This window comes from Hemicordylus capensis, chromosome 1 (assembly GCF_027244095.1).
Source record: "Hemicordylus capensis ecotype Gifberg chromosome 1, rHemCap1.1.pri, whole genome shotgun sequence".
NCBI classification, from domain to species: Eukaryota; Metazoa; Chordata; class Lepidosauria; order Squamata; family Cordylidae; genus Hemicordylus; species Hemicordylus capensis.
In genome coordinates, this window is record NC_069657.1 from 187,172,767 (window position 1) to 187,193,730 (window position 20,964).

General features: G+C 43.1%; 1 protein-coding gene across 14 annotated transcripts in view; it reads left to right on the forward strand.

Moving 5' to 3' along the window:
* TANC1 (tetratricopeptide repeat, ankyrin repeat and coiled-coil containing 1) overlaps positions 1-15,873 on the forward strand; it is a 225,385-nt gene extending 209,512 nt beyond the window's left edge. For all 14 annotated transcript variants that reach the window (XM_053260287.1, XM_053260307.1, XM_053260270.1 and 11 more), the window contains 8 exons: positions 5,005-5,138; positions 5,734-5,857; positions 6,216-6,391; positions 7,516-7,648; positions 8,240-8,331; positions 10,861-11,007; positions 11,396-11,496; positions 13,234-15,873. In XM_053260287.1, the coding sequence (XP_053116262.1) occupies positions 5,005-5,138; positions 5,734-5,857; positions 6,216-6,391; positions 7,516-7,648; positions 8,240-8,331; positions 10,861-11,007; positions 11,396-11,496; positions 13,234-14,644 (2,318 nt within the window). In that variant the 3' untranslated portion in view covers positions 14,645-15,873. The remainder of the gene's footprint in view (positions 1-5,004; positions 5,139-5,733; positions 5,858-6,215; positions 6,392-7,515; positions 7,649-8,239; positions 8,332-10,860; positions 11,008-11,395; positions 11,497-13,233) is intronic.
* The last annotated feature ends 5,091 nt before the right edge of the window (positions 15,874-20,964 follow it).

Consider the following 20,964-nt stretch of genomic DNA (forward strand, 5'->3'; position numbering starts at 1 on the left):
AAGATCTGCCAAAGATTATTAGTTTTCCTTTAGCCTCAGATGGGTTGCTCTCATATTTTCCATTTTGCATCAGTTGCTTGATTAGCTGCTCATTTACATATTCTTTTTAAAAATGCAAATATGGGACAAGATTTTGCAGAGCACACTAGACAGTTCAGAGGTGGGCTGTTTCTGCCAAATAATTGGCATTCCTGAGCATAGTTTTTGTTTGTTTAAACCTCTTGCAGTCTGTTCTTCAGTCTTGCTTGTTTCCGAATATGGTATACTTGAGAAGCATTGTTTCTGTGACTCCTTGAGCCCAGGAGCTATGAGTGATAGCGAGATAAGAGGCAGGACTGTTTTTGTTTTTGTAATGGTGGCTCGCCTGGGTCTTATAGTAACAGTAGTTCTAAATTAAGAGCCTTAAAAAAAACACGTTCAGATTGTTTGGGTCTAAATACTCAACATAATTATGAAATTAATTGTGCTATCCTGTGTATCAAATACTGTTAGACCTGCGATTTAGAGAGAAAATTGTATTAGATTTATTTATTTATTAAAAAATTTATACTGCCTGTAACTAGTGTGACAAGGTGGTTTACAACTAAATTAACATATCCATAATTTAAAATCAAACTGTTAAAAACAAACGGATATGATTTAAAATTAAATAAATTGTCAGTTAAAGGTCTGGCTGAATGTGTGTGCTTCAGCATTAAGTGTGCTTCAGCGATTTTCTAAAAGCCATCTGAGATGGTGCAGCTCTTTCCAACTGGGAGTGCATTCCAGGGTCTTGGGGCAACTATAGGAAAAGCTTACTTGTGGGTCACCACCATATGGGTTGATGACAGAAACCTCTTTTGATGAGCTTAATAGGCAGCAGGGTCCATTACGAAGGAGGCATTCTCTTAAATACCCTGGGCCCAAGTTATTTAGAGTTTTATAGGTAATAACCAGCACTTTGTATTTTGCCCAGAAAACTATCAGCCAGTGTAGTTCTCTCAAAAAGGTAGTGTAATTGGTTTCTTCTGAGGCAGTGTAACCCCATCCAGAACAAGCAGATCTATTCTATCCCCTCAATTGTGGCTTCCTACAATAAGCACCTCTGCCTTACTTGGATTTAGTTTCAGTGTATCCCTCGTCCAGCCCATTACGGCCTGCAAACAGACATTTAGGGAAGTTATGTCATTTCCTTATGAAGCTGACATGGAGAAATAGATTTGGGTGTCATTAGCATTATTATAGCATCTTTCATCAAATTTACTTATGATCTCCTCCAGTGGTTTCATGTAGATGTTGAAAAGCATTGGAGACAAAATAGAGCCCTTTGGGACTCCATATAAAAGCTCTCACTTTTGAAGAACAACAGTCTTCAAGCAGCACCATCTGGACTCTGCCTGAGGGGTATGAGCAGAATCACTGTGAAACAGTGCCTCCAGTGCCCAACCCTCTCAGAAGAGCCAGAAGAATATCAAGGTTGATGGTACTGAAAGCCACCAAGAGATCCAAAAGGACTGAGTCACAACCCCTTTGTCAATTTCTAATTGGGGAACATCCATCAGATCAACCAAGGCAGTTAATAATTACCGTGGTATAATTCTAATTAGCCTCGGTAGAAGACAGCTGCTATTTTCCAATGACATCTTTAGGGTTAAATAGTCACTGGAGAGGGGGTGAATTTCCATGGGAAAACTGTGTGTAAGTAAAGAGTTACCTTTCTACCTCCCCACTGTGATCTGATCTGGATTGGGGCCCTGCACTGCTGCTGTTTTAGAGTAACAATAAGCCTCTGACTAGACAATGATGCATTGTAATATTGCATCTAGTTTGGCCCTTTAACTGTTTTGGCACTTGCATTCAACTCCTTTGACTGTGATTCAGAGTATATTAAGGGCATAAGCAGCCTAAACCAACATACAGAAGAGATCAAGATGGTCGTCTTGAATGTGTGCAACAAGTTTGAACAGCAAGGGCAAGAGAGAGAGAGAGAGAGAGATTTTAGCTACACCATGATTAAGGAATTCATTTCCCCAAGGACCTGACAAAACAGCTCTGGAAGCGGTTTGTATTGATTGATTTTATATGCTGCCTTACTTCCAAAAATTAGAACTCTCCGTGGTTAACATATTTTTGGTTAAGTCAGCTTTTGGTATCTAGAGTTAAACTGAGAGGTTGGTGATTCTCTGCGCGCTCTCGCTCTCTCTCGTATATATCCTTCCCTGGACTGAGAGAGGCCTAATGTGCAATAGTTGTCATGATTACTTGTGAGAACAGTCCCAAAGCTAGCTAATTAGCTTTCCTAGTGTACGTAATGTTGTTTTGGATCCCTAATATCAGTTCACTTTAGTATTGTTGCATTGTCTGAAGTTTCCAAGAGCTTAGTACAGTTTATGACCCACTCAGTCTTGCTGGGACAAGATGTACCACTAAAACCATCTTATCTCACTTGATCTGGGCCCTCTCATAAAACATGGCAATATTTTCAAATAAAATATAGTAGGGAAAAATTGCCAATTGTGATGTCGATCCTCCAAATTTGTGAAGTTTTGTTAAATAATCACTGTGCCATTCCAAAATCTAACAAGTCTAATAAGAATGCTAATCTTATTAATAACTGCCTATACTCTATATTTATTTATTTATGACATTTCTAGACCGCCCCATCCAAAGGCTTGGGGTGGTGTACAACAAATTAAAAAAACTTTTTAAAAACACCATTTAAAATTACACTGCTTAAAACAATATAAAACAATTTTAAAGCAATTCAGAGCAATTAAAAAACCAATTAGAATACTTAAAAACAATTTAAAAACCTTCGAAGGATTGATTTGTTCTAGGATCCATTTGTTTGTTTTTCTGGCTGTCCATGGTATCCTCAAAAGTCTTCTCCAGCACCAAAATTCAAAAGCCTCAATACTCTTTCTGTCTCGCTTCTTCAAAGTCCCAGCTTTCTCATCCATAGAGTGTCACAGGAAAAACCACAGTCCAAATGATTCTAATCTTTGTAGGTATAGAGACATCACAGCATCTAAATATCCTTTCCAAGGCCTTCATTGCAACCCTACCAAGTGCTAGTCTGCAGCGTATTTCTTGACTGCTGGATCCTTTACTGTTGATGGTTGATTCTAAAAGGCAGAAGCTATCCACCACTTCAATGCCTTCATTATCAATTCTGAGGCTGGTTGCTGTACCCATTGTCATTAGTTTAGTCTTCTTTATATTTAGGCCACCTAATGGCACAGTGGGGAAGCAACTTTCCTAGAGAGCAGGAGGCTGTTGGTTTGAATCTCCACTGATGTGTTTCCCAGAATATGGGAAACTCCTATATTGGGCAGCAGTGATATAGGAAAGTGCTGAAAGGCATGATCTCATACTGCGTGTGAGAAGGCAGTGGTAAACCACTCCTGTATTCTACCAAGAAAACCACATGGCTCTGTGGACGCCAGGAATTGTCGACACTGACTCGAGGGCACAATCTTTCCTTTTTCTTCTTTTTTATATTTAGTTGTACTCCCATTTTTTCACTGTGCTCCTTAACTTTCATTACTAGAGCTTGCAGATCATCCGCATTCTCAGCTGTCAGAGTGGTGTCATCAGCGTAGCGCAGGTTATTGATGTTTCTTCCCCCAACTTTAAAACCACGCTCCTCTTCTTCCAATCCAGCTTCTCTCAGTCTATGTTCAGCATAGAAGTTGAATAAATAAGGAGAAAGTAGACAGCCTTGTCTTACTTCTTTGCCAATCTGGAACCAGTCTGTTTCACCATGTTCCGTCTGGACTGTGTTTTCCTGTCCTGTGTATAGGTTTCTCATGAAAAATACAATATAGTAATAGCCTCAGTGAACTGTGTGCTTTGTTTTCTATTAGTATGGGGAAATGATATGAGGGACATGTTTAGCTTACATAATGTCTGTATCGGTAGAGAACATCTCCATCCACTAAATGTTGTGATTTAATTTGACTGTGTACTTCGTACCAGGTTATTGTGAACTCCAAATTGTTAGCTGGATTGGTCTGCTGAAATGATGGTAAAGTGTGCTGTCAAGTCGATTTCGATTCCGGGCACCCCCAGAGGCCTGTTTTCTTTGGTAGAATACAGGAAGGATTTACCATTGCCTCCTCCCATGCAGTATGAGATGATGCCTTGCCCAATATAGTACCAGCAGGGATTAGAACCGGCAACCTTCTGCTTGTTAGTCAAGCATTTCCCCACTGCACTGATGGTAGTATGTTGAAAATGACCAGATTGATCTACCCACTCAGTCTGTTGCTTATTCCTTCCTCCTCTGCTGATCTGGCTTTATATTAGCTCAACTGGAAATAAAGGCAGTCTCATGTGAGAGACTATAAGTACTGCATTTACCTGAATCCAAGACTAGGTTTTTTTCCAAGTGCTTTGATGTTAGAATTTGGGGAGTGGTCTTAAATTCAGGGTCCTCTTCCTTCTGAATATATAGTATAACCTATATTTAACCCATATTTTTAAGGGGGCCATCTTAAACTCAGGGTCATCTTCTATTTAGGTAAATACAGGTATTGGGAGGAAAGGGTGAGTAGAAAGTGAAATCTACCTTTTTATTTGTAATTCCACAAAGCTCTTTGTCCTATATGATAAATGCACTCCATGAATAATAAGAATGGCTTAGGTGTTGCACATGTATGCACAAGACATGCAAAATGCACATTTTGCAGTTGTTGGTCTCTGCACTTCATATCAGGCAGTTCAGACCTCCTCCTCCAAATATCTGAGAACACAAAGTTATCTTCTGTGTAAAATAAATTTGTATGTATTTTTCATAAAAGCTTTTTCAGGTATTGTTGCACAGATTCAGTGTTATCGGCAGTAATACACAAAAGGACTCTTAGCATATTTTAATTGTTGTTTAATAGTTGGTTTTATTCTGTTTCTGTTGTGTTTGTTTTTGTAAACTGCCCTGGAGTCTTTGGAGTCAGGCAGTATATCTAGCACTCAATCTAATAAATAAATGCCTTTGCTCAACCTCCACCCCCCCCCCTTGTCTTTTAGCTTTGACAGCTGCTGCTGGGAGAGGGAAGTTGGAAGTATGTGAGCTCCTCCTTGATCATGGTGCTCTAGTGACGAGAACGAACAGGAGGGGGGTCCCTCCACTTTTCTGTGCTGTGCGCCAGGGACATTGGCAGGTGAGATGCAACTTTTGTGAATGAAAGCAACCAGCTTGAAGTTACTGTGGCGAATGAGTGGAAACATCTATCACTTTTTAGCTGGATGCAAGCTTTTAAAAAAGAAAATGTGTTTGTTTGTTTATTCATTCATTCATTCATTCATTCTATTTTTATACTGCCCTTCCGAAATGGCTCAGGGCAGTTTACAATTAAGAGGGGTTTACAGTTTAAGAGGGGTGTCAAACCTATAGGAGGAAGATTATGAAAACAATGCAAGTTACATGGCATAATGAGAATTCCAAGGCTGCTATTTGCATTTGGGGCACATTAAGAGTGACCAGTCTGATTCTATACAAGCTGGGCAGTCTGCTGTTGCTAGAGTAAAAATATTTTAGTGACTTGTCCACCCTGTTACACCATGACATAAACCTGCCCCACAAAAGCCACAGTCCCATGAATGCAGTGGAAGGTTGTGTGCTTGATACCCTGCAAACACTTTGTATGAACTGCTCTTATAGGATTGGGGTGCGTACTTTTTTTATTTCTTCTAAGGCTGTGATATCTCAGTCGTGTAATGGGATGTGTTTTTGTTTTCTTTTGTTTTCCCTTCCAGATTGCAAAACTTCTACTGGAACACAGGGCTGATATAAATTTAAGTGACAAGCAAGGCAGGACACCGCTGATGGTGGCTTCGTGTGAAGGACATCTGAGCACTGTGGAATTTCTAATTGCTAAAGGTAAAAAGATTTTTAAATGGCCCTGTTCATTTTCCATGTCTCTTAAGACAGAGTAAATCAGCTTGACAGGGAATGGTCTCAAGGCATGCTTAATGATGTAATGTTGGCATCTATACTGTAGTCTAAAAATTATGGACTACATAATGTATATTATTCTGTATAAATATAATAATGTAAACAAAAACATTCACAAAGCAGTTTACATAGAAAAAGAAATAAGATGGATAATATGGAAGATAAAATTGCTTCATAAATGAAGTCCTTCTTTAAATTTTGCTTTAAATTTTGCTGGGTATGAGATGTGATTGGGGTGATATTTTAATTTTTATGAAGAACACTTTTGTGGTTTGTTTCTTAGGTGCAGACATTTCGTCACTGGATAAAGAGGGTCTGACAGCACTGAGCTGGGCTTGCCTCAAAGGTCACAAAAGTGTGGTCCAGTATTTGGTTGAAAAAGATGCCACAATAGACCAGACAGACAAGAATGGAAGGACACCCTTGGATCTAGCAGCTTTCTATGGAGACTCCGATATTGTAAGTCAAGTCAAATACTCCACTAGTATAAGCTTTCTGTATTTGACACCAAGCCAAAACACTGAGATCTTGCCAACTGGAATGTTAATGAAGCAAATTCAAGCGGCCTTTTTCATGCCTTTTCCCACCTGAGTGAATTTGTAAGTTAAGGATCTTAAATTGTGCACCACATTAGCAGTAACTACTTTGTACAGTCTTGCGTATTATGCTCACCTACAGTTTAAGTTCCATGCATGCACACTAGAATACAAGGTGTGCAAGCTTGTAAACTAGTTGGTAACTCTTTTATTTTCCTTTCTAGAAGAAAGTTCATTTTGGAAATGATTGAATCTAGATGTTAAATCACTTCATTTCATATTTTTGTGTAAAATGTTAAGCCTGTTGCACCAATATGAAGATGCCCCCGCCACTTTAGAAAGTAAAACCTGTGGGTGTGGGTGTGGCAGTTGGAAGAATCCCAATAGATACACTTATTCAGGATCTATTGTAGGGTATCGTTTCCTACTGTTCTGTTTTGACTCCTTATAGCTAACAACGTTATTGTTTTATAGCAGAGATTTTCAACCAGGAGCACCTGAACTCCTGGGTGAACTTTAAAGCTGTGGGGGCGAGGGGGAGTGGAGCGCAGGGCTGGATTAAGGGAGAGCCCGGTGGCATGTGCTCTGGGGCCCTCTATTCATATTGGGCCCTGCTGCAAAATGGGTGACTTACTCTCTATGGAGCCAGTGATTAGAGGAGCCTCTCAAAATTGTAACATTTAAGTGTTTGTGTGTGTGTGTGTGTGTGTGGTAACTGAGATGAAGCTTTGAGACAGAAGGGGCACGCTTGTTCTTTTCTTCTTTTTTTCAAGGCCGAAACCCCTGATTTATGGGATAGAAATAGACACAATATATCAGGAACGTCTTCTGCACATGCCCTTGTGAAATTATTGGGAGGACACTTTAAGAATGTATTGTTTCTGTAAAGCCTAAGCAAGAAATGTTCCTGGTAGACTGCACCCATTTTCAAAAGGGTGTTTGTGTGCACGTGTGCAAAATTGGAAGGAAATTAAGAGTACTTCAGCAAGAAATCCTAGAAATATAATGATTGTGCACTTTTGGTTTTTGTGTTTTTTGCATTTACAGGTTCAGTATTTAGTGGAAAAGGGTGCAGTGATTGAACATGTTGACAACAGTGGGATGCGCCCATTGGACAGAGCAATTGGATGTCGAAATACATCAGTGGTGGTCACACTGCTTCGAAAGGGAGCCAAATTAGGTTAGTGAAATCTATCCAGTGTTGCCAAAGTAAAATGGTTTTGTTTAGAATGGAAGGAATAATTATTACCTTGTAAACAACCACATTAAAACCCATTTTTATCATGCTGGTCTATAAAATGCATTTTAGTGCTAATAAATATGTCCATTTAAAAAGCATTTAGATGTTTCCTAGCAAATCAGATTTTATCTGCTTTTAATTATAGCAATTTAAACATCTTTACAGATGTTGAAATATTAGCAGTCATTGTGGAGACAGAATAGCAGATGAGTGAGTCGCGTGGTCCAAGGATGTGAGAGAAGCAGTTCATTTCATGTTGTTAATTTTAATTGTGATGTCAGTGCTAACTTTTGACAGTAACAATGGGTCCACAAGTGTTGCCCTTAAATCTGGTAGTGCACCTTCCAAGGGTTTTTCCTCAGGGACAGCATTTTGATATTACATTTCGGTGACTCTACTAGTGTTCCTAAAGCACAGGAAATTGAGTTCAGATCATGAAGTAGCTGGCTATTCAAAGTTATATTTCTTTTGAAGGTTTCGCCATGACATTTAGCAGAAACACATTTAAATGTTAATTGTTTTGAATTTCAGGAAATGCAGCCTGGGCCATGGCTACATCAAAACCTGATATTCTGATTATCCTTTTACAAAAGCTAATTGAAGAAGGAAACATAATGTACAAAGTAAGTGGATCCCTACTGTTTCTAGTATTGAGGTATGAGTGGCAGATAGCATCATCAATTTGATTATGGCCTTTGGCCAGCAGAAATAGGAGTAACAAATATACTCAATACAACGATCAATAAAACAGTGCTAAAACACAAGAAAACAGAATACAATCACTCATAATAAATTACTTAAAAACAATAGACAGCTCTCGCAATTAAGCACTTAATAGGGACCTTAGCCTGATTGCAATGTAGAAAAATTTAGCTACAGTTGTTGTAATCCTGGGGCTTGAATCCGCGAGGCAGTAATATGTATAAAAGAGCTCACACCTTCCGGGAAATTTGAGTAACAGAGGGGAAATAAGTTCTTCTCTAACATCCCGATATAAAGAGCAATATAGCAGTACATGGGTGACAGTTTCCAGAAGGCCGATGCCACAAGGGCAGAAAACCGCAACAGAATGATCTTTAGCAAATCTCCGATCCAAAAGAGAAGAGGGCAACACATTAAACCGGCCCGAGCAAATGAGACCCAAAATTTAGAAAAATGCAGTGTTGTTAAGTAATTAGCACCTCTATCTCCCCAAGGTGGCAAAATCCCAAAACGTAAAGGGGAGCAAGTCCTATTGGCCGAAGACATAAGTTCCTGCCGCTCAATATCGTGCAACCGGAGAAATAATATTTCCTTCACCTTATTATATTCCCAAGTGAGGAGTTCTGAAGGAGAAAGGCCCAGTTGAATAATTTTATTATTTACATACGTTAGCCAAGGGTTGGGATAAGAATCCACCCATAAATATTGGAAAAAAGAAAATTCCTGAATCTCTGAACAGAGTTTACTCCATCTAGCAAAAGTAAGCTCCCAGGCTTTACGGACAATAGAGAAAGACCCAGATTCCAAGCACAGAGCAGAATAAGGCACACACCTAGGCAATGCAAAGATTGCTCTTAGAAAAATAGACTGTACTCTCTCCAGTTCAGCTGTTACTCCCTGGATCCATAGCGGGACTCCAAAAAGTAGTTGGGCCACGATCTTAGCACGAAATACCTGGAGTACCATGGGAACAAATTGGCCCCCTTTAGAGTAGTAAAATTGCAAAAAGGCACTGGTATTGCGGGCTTTATGAATTGAAGACAGCCTGTGGGTTTTCCAATTTAGATTATATTGAAATAATATGCCTAAATATTTATAGTTGTAAACCTGCTCAATGTGGTTCTGATTTATTACCCATTTATATAATTTCCTGGATTTAGAGAAAACCAGGACCTTTGTTTTTTTGTAGTTAACTGTTAGTTTGTTATCATTACAGTAGCCGGCAAAAGCGCGCAACAGTCTTTGCAGACCTAATCTGGACTGTGATAACACTGCTGTGTCATCGGCATAGAGTAAAATGGGCACTCGTTTGTTAGCCAGCTTCGGGGCATGGGAATCCACACTCTCCAGAGATGGGGGCAAATAATTAATAAAGAGATGAAACAATGTTGGGGCCAAGACGCAGCCCTGTCTAACCCCTCGAGTAGAGGGGATAGAATCAGTTAGGGCCCCATTGATAGCATATCTAACCCGTAATGAGGAATTGGAGTAAAGCTGCATCATCAAAAATAGCAATCTCTTGTCTATTGTTGTTTTTCCAAGTTTGGACCATAATAAATATCTGGAGATGAAATCAAACGCAGATTTTAAGTCGATAAAGGCAACAAAAAAATTTGCATTTGGGGCCGCTAGAGTATTTCTTTGCTAGATGGTGCAGGATCATACAGTGATCGAGAGTAGAGCGGCCTGCTCTAAAGCCTGCTTGTTCAATCCCAAGAATTTGATTTTCTGAAATCCATGCCAGAGTGGCAGATAGCAGTAGTTCAGGTTGCTAAATTCCTGTTTGACTTCTTTTGTGTTCATGGTGACTTGTTTCATAAAAACAATCGAATATCGAGTTTAAAAAGTAGAGTAAACCTTCAAAGGCTGACAAACTGTAAGAGTTGTTTAATTGTAACTGTTGTTGCAATGATCCTTTGTGTAGACACACACAAACAATTGCGCAAGTGCATGCCACAAAACAAGGTTTTCTAGACCTCCCAGAATGAAGGAAAGTGCTTTGTCTGATCTTCTGAGATGCAGCACTTAGCTCATGCACTGAGGGAGGAGTGAATGCCATCCTGCTCAAATCCTTCCTAAAAATAGTCGAGGCCATGGCCATATTTTTCGATCATGGAGAAGGTGAGAGGAACATAACCTCAGTGTGTTTTGGTCTCAGAGTTTTTAGTTCAGCTCTTAAACTGCTGATCACATTCCACACCACGTTCCAGTTCAAGCCACTGTACTATTCAGCTTATATAGTGCAGAAGCCTCTTGGCACTAGAATTGCATGATTCCCCATAAATCTTTTCTTAGGGAAATATCTGGATAAGTATTACTCCTCATTACCATAGAATCCAGTGTGTTTTACCCTTCTCTCTAGTGGTTTCTCTTAACATGTTGAATCATTTTTAAGATGAAAGCAGCATTTAAGAATAAGACTGGCAAACTTCTGTGCTTTTACCCTCCAGAAAGGGAAGATGAAGGAGGCAGCACAGAGGTACCAGTATGCTTTACGGAAGTTTCCCCGAGAGAGCTTTGGAGAAGAAATTAAAGCTTTCAATGAGCTTAGAGTTTCCCTATATCTAAACCTGTCACGATGCCGCAGAAAAACAAATGTAAGTTTTTATTGCTCAAGGTTTTATCCATTGTGGTCTTCTGGGTCAGTCGACATCCATACAAATGAATGGACCTAACCTACTGGGGAGTACTTGCATAGCTCTCCAGTAATTGTGACCAAGTTTGCAAGAGTTGATGCATGAAAGCACCATTAGTACACATCAGCTGCTTTGCTGGCAGTATGTTACAGGTGTGCTGTGAAAGGGTCTACGTGCATCAGTTTGGTTTGCAGTACAAGTTAGAACAGTAACATACAGAAATATGATTAGAAACAGCTAAGCACTGAAATAAACATCTGGAGGACAACTCAGATTGTGACTGTTTGTTATAGTCCTTTCTTAAACGAATATGAGAAAATTTGAAATGGTTTTCTTGTTGTTCTGGCAGGATTTTGGCATGGCAGAAGAATTTGCTACCAAGGCACTTGATCTCAAACCCACATCCTATGAAGCCTATTATGCTAGAGCAAGAGCCAAGAGGAACAGCAGGTATTGACACCCTTATTTGTAGCCATAGTTTCTTTCCAAATAATATTCAAGCAGGATGTGTTTGTGTAATCTTCTGACTAGACTGTTCAGGATGCGGATGCAGAGTTCCTGTAAACTTCCCCATTCGTGACAATGGGAAAGCTGTGGCAACACTGCTTCTGCATCTGCTGCTTCTGAACAGCGTTGAAGATTGCTTTGAAGTCTGCAGAAACCCCAGGGCAGACCATTATGGTAATGGTAGCCTGCACATTATGCCAGTCACTGGCTTACATACCATGCAGTGCCCTGCCGATACAAGAACGGGGCACGCACACTTATTCTGTGCCTCTCCAAACCGTATGCACACAGTAGGGATTTGCAAACAGGTTTGATGCCAAATGTGTTCGACATCAAACCAGTTCAGTTCAACAGTTTGGGGTCAAACTGAGCCCCCCGTCCTGGTCGTACGAGGGGGGGGGGGTCAGGTCATGAACCCATGAAGGCCATGAGGAACCTGCCAGTCTTCCTCGTGCCCAAAATTGCCTGGTTTGGGCATTCTTCAGCCCTTTCTGGGCCTCTCCTCCCATCACGGTGGCCATTTTGGAGCCCGCTGCACATGTGCAATGGGCCCCTGCATGGCCAGCCATGCAGAGGCCCATTGCGCATGTGTGGCGACTTCCAAAATGGCCCTCGTGATGGGGGAAAGGCCCAAAGAACTCTCAAACCGGGTGATTTTTGGACACCCCCCCACGGATCGGTACCTGGTGGGGTTTGATGAGCGGCAAATCTGAACTGGCCTGGTCCTGTTCGGGTCTGTTTCGGTTTTGTGCACACCCCTAGCAAACAGCTAACAAGCCCACAGGGATTCTGTCACTACTAACTATTGCATCATCACTGTGCCAACAAGACTCCCACTAGAAATAATGGGAGGCTCGTCACTACAGCAATGTTGCAATTCTCAGTTGCCATAGAACCCCTCCAACCCCACTAGGAGAGACACAGAAAGAGTGTGCGCAACCCACTCTTGGATCAGCGGAGTGCTGTGCACCATGTACGAGCCACTGTTCTTATGGTACTTAACTATATTTTTGGCAGAAAATTATATTTTTAAAAATCAATTCCATGCCAGAGAGAGAAATCGGAAACCATTTGTTCAGACCAACCCTCTGCACCGAGTACAACATCAAGGAAATGGAAGAGTTCTCCCTCTCCCATTAAACCTGATGGGACATGCTATAAGAAGGAAATCCATGAGAAATAGACCCATGAGGTAGTCAGGTTTTGAAACTGCATCACACATTAGCGCCCCCTCCCTCCGCCGCCCCAGCCATACTGAGAAAATTGGCGTAGAAGACGAGCTGCACATGATCTTGTGTGCAGCCAGCACCAGGGTGTGTTGTGTCCAGCTAACACTGGAATTCAGATGTTTAGAATAGATTGCAGTGCTGGCAGGGAAACCATTCCAGAGGGGCCATGTGATCCTGGGTGCTCTTCTTCATCCGAGTGTAAGAGAAGACTGTTGCAGGAAGAAAGGCAAAGATGCTACTGAAATTGATGAACCCTCCTTTGGTTATCTCAGAGGCCAGCCAGACCATCTGTATTTTTGGGTTATTGTAGAAAGGACATGATGCTCCTCATGCAGATCTGAAAGGGACACCTCAGGGGATCATAAGGCTGCCCAGCAGCAAGCCTATTGACATGCACTAGTTAAAATGTAAATGTGCCAAGTTTTATTGTGTTCCCTTCTTTGCGCTCCAGGCAGTTTCATGCAGCTCTCAGTGACCTGCGCGAAGCCATCAAGTTGTGCCCTGGCAACCAAGAAATAAAGAGGCTGCTAAGTCGAGTGGAAGAAGAGTGCAAACAGCTCCAACGGGCCCAGCCACAGAAGCAGCCATGTCCTCAGCCAGCCCTACAGAACGATGACTCGAAGGAGGGGGAGGCCCTTGTGCAGGATCACTTCAGTTTGGAAGAGATAGAAGAGGAGGAATTTTTGCACGAAGAGGAGCCTGACCCACCTACACAGAGGCTGCCGCTTTCCCAGGCTCCTCCATCTTGCAGCAGAAATCCTCAGGAAGGCAATAATCAGAAATTCAGGCCTGTATCTCCACCAAACCGCGCAGGCAACAAATACCTGCGAGAGCCTGGCTTGACCATGCAGCCCACCAAGCAAGCCCAGATAGTAAAAACCAACCAGCACCTGAATTCCATCCAGTCCGGGACACGAACTGGAACAGGTCAGTCTGGCCCAAAAGCTCCGCCCCCTCAGTATCTCCCTTCCAGCCCTGTGCCCTCCAGACACCTCACCAATCTGAGCAACAGTAAGAGTCAGCATCTGGAAGGGGCAAACCTGCTGCCTGCCAGCGTTGCTGCCGGGAATAGCTCTGCCCTGTTCAATGACAGACTAGCCACCAGCCCGTTTCCCTACTTGCAGCAGCCTGGTGACAAAGGGCCTCCTCAGCCTTTCATGAGCAGATCCAAGACACACGAGAGGCTGGCTGTCCATACGCCTTCAAACTTGGAGAAGTCACCTCAAGGAATGGGTGAAATCAGGCAGCAGAGCTCTCTCTGTTCCAGCCCGGTTTCTGTTGGCCTGGTGGTCTCCAGTTCCACAAGCAGCTTATCTTCAAGCAGTAGCTTCTCTGAGGGTGTGAAAGGGCAAGCTCCAGACACTCGGCTCAAGGAAAGCAAAGCGAACCAAGTTCAGAGCGGAGCAGCAGAGGCGAGGCCTCGCAATACTCCTTTCATGGGGATTATGGATAAGGCAGTCCGCTTCCAGCAGCAGCAGCAGATCAACCCACCCAATCGCAGCTGGCATGGCCAAGCTGCCGAAGGTTTCCTGAGAAGTGCTGCCGCCGCGGGGGGCTCTCTGCCCTTGAGCTGCGAGCCGTTCTCTGCCAAGCAGTTGGGCAGCTGTGGCAACCAGACGGCCACTTTCTCTTTCTCTCCTTCTGCTGCGACCCCAGGGGAGAGCATCCAGAATGGGACTCAGTCTCAAGAACTGGAGGAGCTCAAGTGCCAAGCATCTGCCTGCCCTCAAGACAGCAGGATAGCGAAGCCTGTGGCTCATTTGTATCAGGGAGTGCTCTCCAAACAGCTAAATAAGGACATTCATTCCAGTCACATCACTTCAACAAAGCCAAAGCGATCTTTCGTAGAATCTAATGTGTGAACAATTCTAGCTCTCTTATCACAGATTCATAATCGTGATGAACCATGTCCCTTGGTTGTAAAACTTAGTGCATAGTGGCATAAGTTGCTGATATTAATTGCTGATATTTTACAGGGTGCATAACAAAAACCTGATCATCTGACCGCTTCTTGAACAGTATTCAAGCTATCCATGATGGCCAGTAGTACTAATCAAAACATGGGCAATCACAACTTAGCAAAGAAGCTGTATCTTAATGCATTGGAAAAGGAATTCCATCAATAATGTCAAATTTCATTCTAAAAAAGGATTTAAACTAGGCATGCCTGGTTAACCAGATTGGTCAGTATACCAAGCAGAGTCCTTTTGAAAGGGTGAACAATTTTTTTTTTTGTACAGCCATGTATATTTCTTGTTGCTTAAAGTGGATTAATTTCTGCCAGGTGGTGGGATCCAGAGAACATCCACATCTGTCCATGAATGTTTTCTTGTCAGGAAGATTAAGCATTATTCTTCCAGCTTAATAAGGAAGCAGGTGTCATTTCAGGAAAACTTCTGTGCAAATCGTTCAGCAGCCATACTTTATTCCATCATGTGAATGATTTTGACTGGGGTTATTAAGAGGCACCAAATAAATTTCAGGGGGGCGGGTTGCATGCATTGTGTTCAACATCCTGGTTATTGCACTGAGTAATATATTATGACATGTTAACAACATAGAACAGCACTTTACATAGTTTATCTAAACACCTTTGCGGTGCTATGTCAGTACAAGAGGGAGAATATGGAAGAAGAAAGCAGGTTTTGCTAGTTTTTATAGAGCACCCAATGAATATCTGAGGGAGTAGCATAGTAAGTGCATTGACTTTTTATAGGAGGGGCGTGATACTTTCCCTCAGTGCTTCAGAGGGAAATGCCTTTAAAATAAAAAAAAAAGAAATTGCAAGAATATTTTCAAGATGTTTGTAAGGACATTTCTGTAAGGAATAAAGGTTGGGGCTGTACAAGCTGGAGTCTTCTGTTGCCCTTGAACAATTATTTGCATGTGTACATTGTAACAGCATTCTCGCACGGTTTTTTAAAATTCCATAAAGAATTTGCGGTTTCTAAATGAATTGTTATTCTCTAGCTTATTTATTGTTTCTCTTGGTATTTGTACAATCGTATTTTATTCTCTCGTTCTGTAGATCTATTTTTTTGCACAGCTACTGTATTTTTCCCATATGAAATAAAATACTATTAATATAGTTTCGGTTTGAGTCATAGACTTTTGCTGGCATAAAATACTTACAAGGTAGCGCCATCATCAGTAATGAAGCTTTAGATAGGATTGCGCAGAAACTTATATGGCACAGGAGTCAAACTGTTGAACATTTAGATTCAATTCTGGTTCAGGTTCATAAGCATTTTTAAACTCTCCAGTTCAGACTGGCCAATGTGATGTGCCTGCAGCCTAATGGAGCTGTGGGACTCCAAATGGGACTGCAGGAGAGCCACAGGAAAAGCCGACTTCCACAGCTGCTGGGTTTGAAAAGGGCTGGGGCTTGTCTTGCAACTTTGCTGCAGCCTCGCACAGAGTCTTGGGATTGCATTAGACAGCGCATCATGGCAGCCACTAGTTTTCAAAGGTGTTTTGGTAAACAGTTTAGATGCATTTCATGCAGAATAATTACACAGGCAAAGTACTGCCAATATTCTTGAATCCAACCATTATAAGCCCTGAACATTCTATCACTTAAAATCCATCTAGCCTCCCTGAAGATATCAACTAGGTGACGAGACCTACCACCCTTCCAAATGTCGCAGGGATCCACTGAAAACAGTCAGGAAACAGCAGTTTGAAAATCATCTCCTAAAAAGAGGGGGCTTAGGTGCTGGTAACAACAGTTTCCCAACACAAATAATGTACTCTTTACAGAGTATCAAGCTGCATTAATTTTATTCAAAAATGCAGGTCCATGCTGGACTAAGGTCTGAAGTTCCCTTAACAGGGTTATTGTCTAAGAGCACAGATCTCAGTTTCTGACTGTTGAGAGATTTGAAGCCAGTATGGGCAAGTTCTGGGGAGTGACTTCCTGGCCTTGAACATTAGGGGTGTGCACGGAACCACCAACTGCGGTCCGGCACTGGGGTGGGGTGGAACCTTTAAGAGCGGCGGGAGGGTTTACTTACCCCTCCCGCCGCTTTCCCGCTTGGCGCCGTAATTCCAAGAGTAATTGGGGCGGCAGGATACCTCCCTGCCGCCCCTTCCCCGACGTTGCTTGGAAAACTCCCAGCAGTCCTTTGCGCGGCATGCGTGCACGTCACAGGAGGACTGCTGGGAGTTTTCCAAGCAACATCGGGGAAGGGGCGGCAGGGAGGTATCCTGCCGCCCCAATTACTCTTGGAATTACGGTGCCAAGCGGGAAAGCAGCGGGAGGGGTAAGTAAACCCTCCCGCCGCTCTTAAAGGTACCCCCCCACCCGAACTGGACCACCCAGGTCAGTCCGGAGGCTATTTCAATGGCCTCCGGACCGGTCCGGGCCCATCCCTATTGAACATGGCTGCTTGATAAGGGGAGTGTATGAATACGCTAGCATTTGTCTACTGTAGTTCAACAACTGTTCCCTTTTGCTCTCTTTTCTCTGTTTTCTCATCCCTGTCCTCAAGGAATGGTTTTTCCACATTCTGCAAGCAGCCATGATGATGATGATGATGATGATTGATTAATATTTTATATCCCGCTCTTCCTCCAAGGAGCCCAGAGCAGTGTACTACACACTTAAGTTTCTCCTTTAGTCTACACTAAAGTTTCTTTTCTTTTTTTTTAGAGTTTCTTCTTTAGTCTACACTCGTTGAGGAGAACAAGACTTATAAGATCACCATATGAGTGTCTGTGTCTCCTCCGTGCCTCTCTCTAATGTTTGCATTTACAGCTGGATACAAAACAAATTCGCAGCACATGGAATCCTAGAGAGCCCCCAAAGGTATTTTTGGTGCAGCCAATCCACCATATTGCCTCAAGAGGGCAGCCACTCACAGCATATGTGCTGACAGTTGAGATACAAAGCAGATTCACCGCACTTGTGGTGGGGTCCTAAGTAAGAGACACCGTGTTAGAAGAAGCGGGGTACAGGGATGTGCACGGAACCGTGGCGGGAGGCTTGAAGGCAGCGGGGGTGCTGCTTTAAGAGTGGGGGAGGGTGCACTGACCCATCCAACCACTCCCCCCCCGCCGGCATCAGTTTTTTAAAAAGCCCATTGGGGTGGCAGCGTACCTCCCTGTTGTCCGGATATGACTGGAAGTCTCCAACGCACCTACGCATACCAGCACGTCTGCGTGCCTGAGACTTCCGGTAATATCTGGGCAACGGGGCGGCAGTGAAGTATGTTGCCACCACGATGGGCTTTTTTAAAGAAACAGACGCTGGTGCGGGGAAAGTGGCAGGAGGGGTAAGTACACCTTCCCCCACTCTTAAAAGCTAGACACCCCCCTGCTGTCGGACCAGCAGCACTGCCAGTTCTTTGGACTGGTTCAGAGGCGCATAAAGGGCCTCCGAACCGGCTCCATGCACATCCCTAGCAGGGAATAGGAAAAGAGAAAGGAGAAGGAATTGGACTCTCTCCAGTCTCCTGTGTATGTGTTCTTGGGAGAAAGACCCACCACCTTTGAATAACCCAGCATATGATCGGAGTCTGTTTTCCCACCGTTTGAAAAAGTAGGAAGAGCCCACGTGTGGGTGAAAGGGGTGGGGCTTGGACTGGTTAGAGGTGGCACAAATGTCCCTCATTCCCTGAAACTTAGCCTTTCTGCAAAGGAAACATGAGGAAAGTTGTATGAAGGGAAAGTAAAGGTTGTGCCAATCCTGCATGTACTTCTCTGCCAGTTGCTGGTGTGACTTGATCTGAATGGTTTCCTACCTGCACACTTGTCACTCGACTAGAAAACCCTTTTGCTTAAGTCCTGCATTCTGCAATTCAGCCACTAATCAGTTCATAACACATCCACCATCGGTGTCCTTTGCCAGCATGTGCTGGTGAAAGCCATTCATCTAGTTAGAATCAAGTCCCAAAAGTTTGCATTTCCCCCAGAATGTTTATTCTATTTGGAAATGACCCATAATTGGATAGGGCTACAACTCAATGGTAGAGCTCAGCAGGTCCCAGGTTCACTCCCTGGCATCCTCAGATAGGGCCTGAACCCTCGGACAGCCACTGCCAGTCAGCATAGCCAAGACTGAGCTAGCTGGACCAGTGACCTGTCTCTATGAGGCAGCTTCCTAAAAAACACCGAAATGGAAATAAGACCCAATCGACTTATGGAGCATAAGGTGACAGAGTTCTGCAGTTCTTCACAACTCATCTGGAAAGTCATTTTTGAATCCTCCATACCAAACAACACTAAATGTAGCTAAACCAGAAGACATCTTTTCTCCAGTGTGCTTCTTTACTACACAGTGAGGTTTTTGTGCATGGGGACGCAAATATCTACAAGATGACCCGACACCCGAACTGTGTGGGAATTCTCCACACAGCAGGCTTTAAAGCACGTTTTCTGGGAGGCTTTACTGTGAACTCCATTATCCCCAAAACCCAATGCAGAAAGTTGATTTTTAAAAACCCAGATCTAAATCAGGCTCCACTCTAATGTGCAGTGAAAAACCTGGATTGTGTGTGAAGTGCTCCCCGATAGCTTGCAGGGACTTCAGGGTAAATCTGCCGGATATGTGAACACCCCCTCCATTCCGTTTAAAAGCCCCGTGTGAAAAACTTCCCATATACTGAGGCAGACCAGCCCAGAATTGCAGCTTACCGCCTCCCTGTGTAAAGTCTAAATTGTGTTGATTTCAATGAGGCTTTATGAACATGATCCATGTAAACTTGAACAGTTAAGCATTTAGTTAAGATCGCTGTAAAGCTAAAAATAAAATAAAAAAGCTTGAGGAGGAGTAAATTGCAGTGAGTTCATAGGGACGTTCTTTTAAGCATGTTGTTTTGTCTTGGCAATGTTGGTTGAGTTTGTAGGTAGTGCCCTGTGGTTTTTTAAAGCACACCCTTGCTCAGTTGAGAATAATGGGAGAGTGGTTCACTCCTTAAGAGCCAAAGAAGCGCTGCACGTTTGCTAGCAGTGTCGAGGGGCTTTGCAGACTTAGGGCTGATGTGCAGGGGCTGCTCTTCCATGGGTTCCCTGTGTTATGTTTTGTTTTAATTGTGGCCTGTTTAAGACACTCATCTCTGCCTCTTTGTTCCTACCTGTTCTACATCTGTCTGTTAATCGAGGGCACAGCTTCTGTCCGCATTTATTTATTATTTATTCATTCGATTTCTATACCGCCCTTCCATAAAATGGCTCAGGGTGGTTTACACAGAGAAATAAATAAATAAATAAATAAGATGGATCCCTGTCCCCAAAGGGCTCACAATTTAAAGTCATGATGTTAAAGTCACGATGCCCACATGAACATAGCTAGACCTAAGTTCCAGTAATTAGAGGATTCAGCAGGTTCTACTCACAAGTAAGGGAGCTGGGTATACTCTTGAGTAGACTCATGGCCTTGCAACCTTACTCCTAGCTCAGTGGTAGGGATGTGTACGAACTGTTCCAGAGGCCATTCTAAAGGCCTCCAAACCGGTTTGAAGACAGCACCGGCTCGAAGGTTTGACACCAGGGGGGTGCCTCTTTAGGGGTGGGGGAGGGTGCACTTACCCCTCCCACCACTTTTCCCCTGATGGCGCTCCATTTTTAGTGAAATCCTAGGGGCAGCAGCATACCTGTACTTGGCTGGAAGTGTGCAACGGGTGCATGTGCAGGCGATACTACTGGCAATTTCTGGCCAAAAACGGGGGACGGGGCAGCAGGCAGGTACGCTGCCGCCCCATGGATTTCTTGAAAAACAAAGCACCAGCAGGGGGGAAACAGTGGGAGGGGTAAGTTCACCCTCCCCCGCTCTTAGGGAAGCACACACTCCCGGCGTTGAACTGCACCTCCGCGATTCCATGCACATCACTACTCAGTGGTACTGAAAGTTGGAGCTGGAAGAAATATAGAAACCTGTATCAAGACCTGGATTCCACCAATACCTTTATGCAGAGATCCATCAAACTTGGAAAGTTATATACCAGGCATCCCTAAACTGCGGCCCTCCAGATGTTGCTGAACTACAACTCCCAGCATCCCTAGACACAATTTTTTTGTGGCTGGGTATGCTGGAAGTTGTAGTTCAGCAACATCTGGAGGGCTGCAGTTTGGGGATGCCTGGTATATACAAATAACATGTCTGGAAACAAGAACAATAAAGTCCAATTTCTATTGCCAGTTATTGTCAATTGATCTGTGGAACCCAATAACACTGGATGGGGTA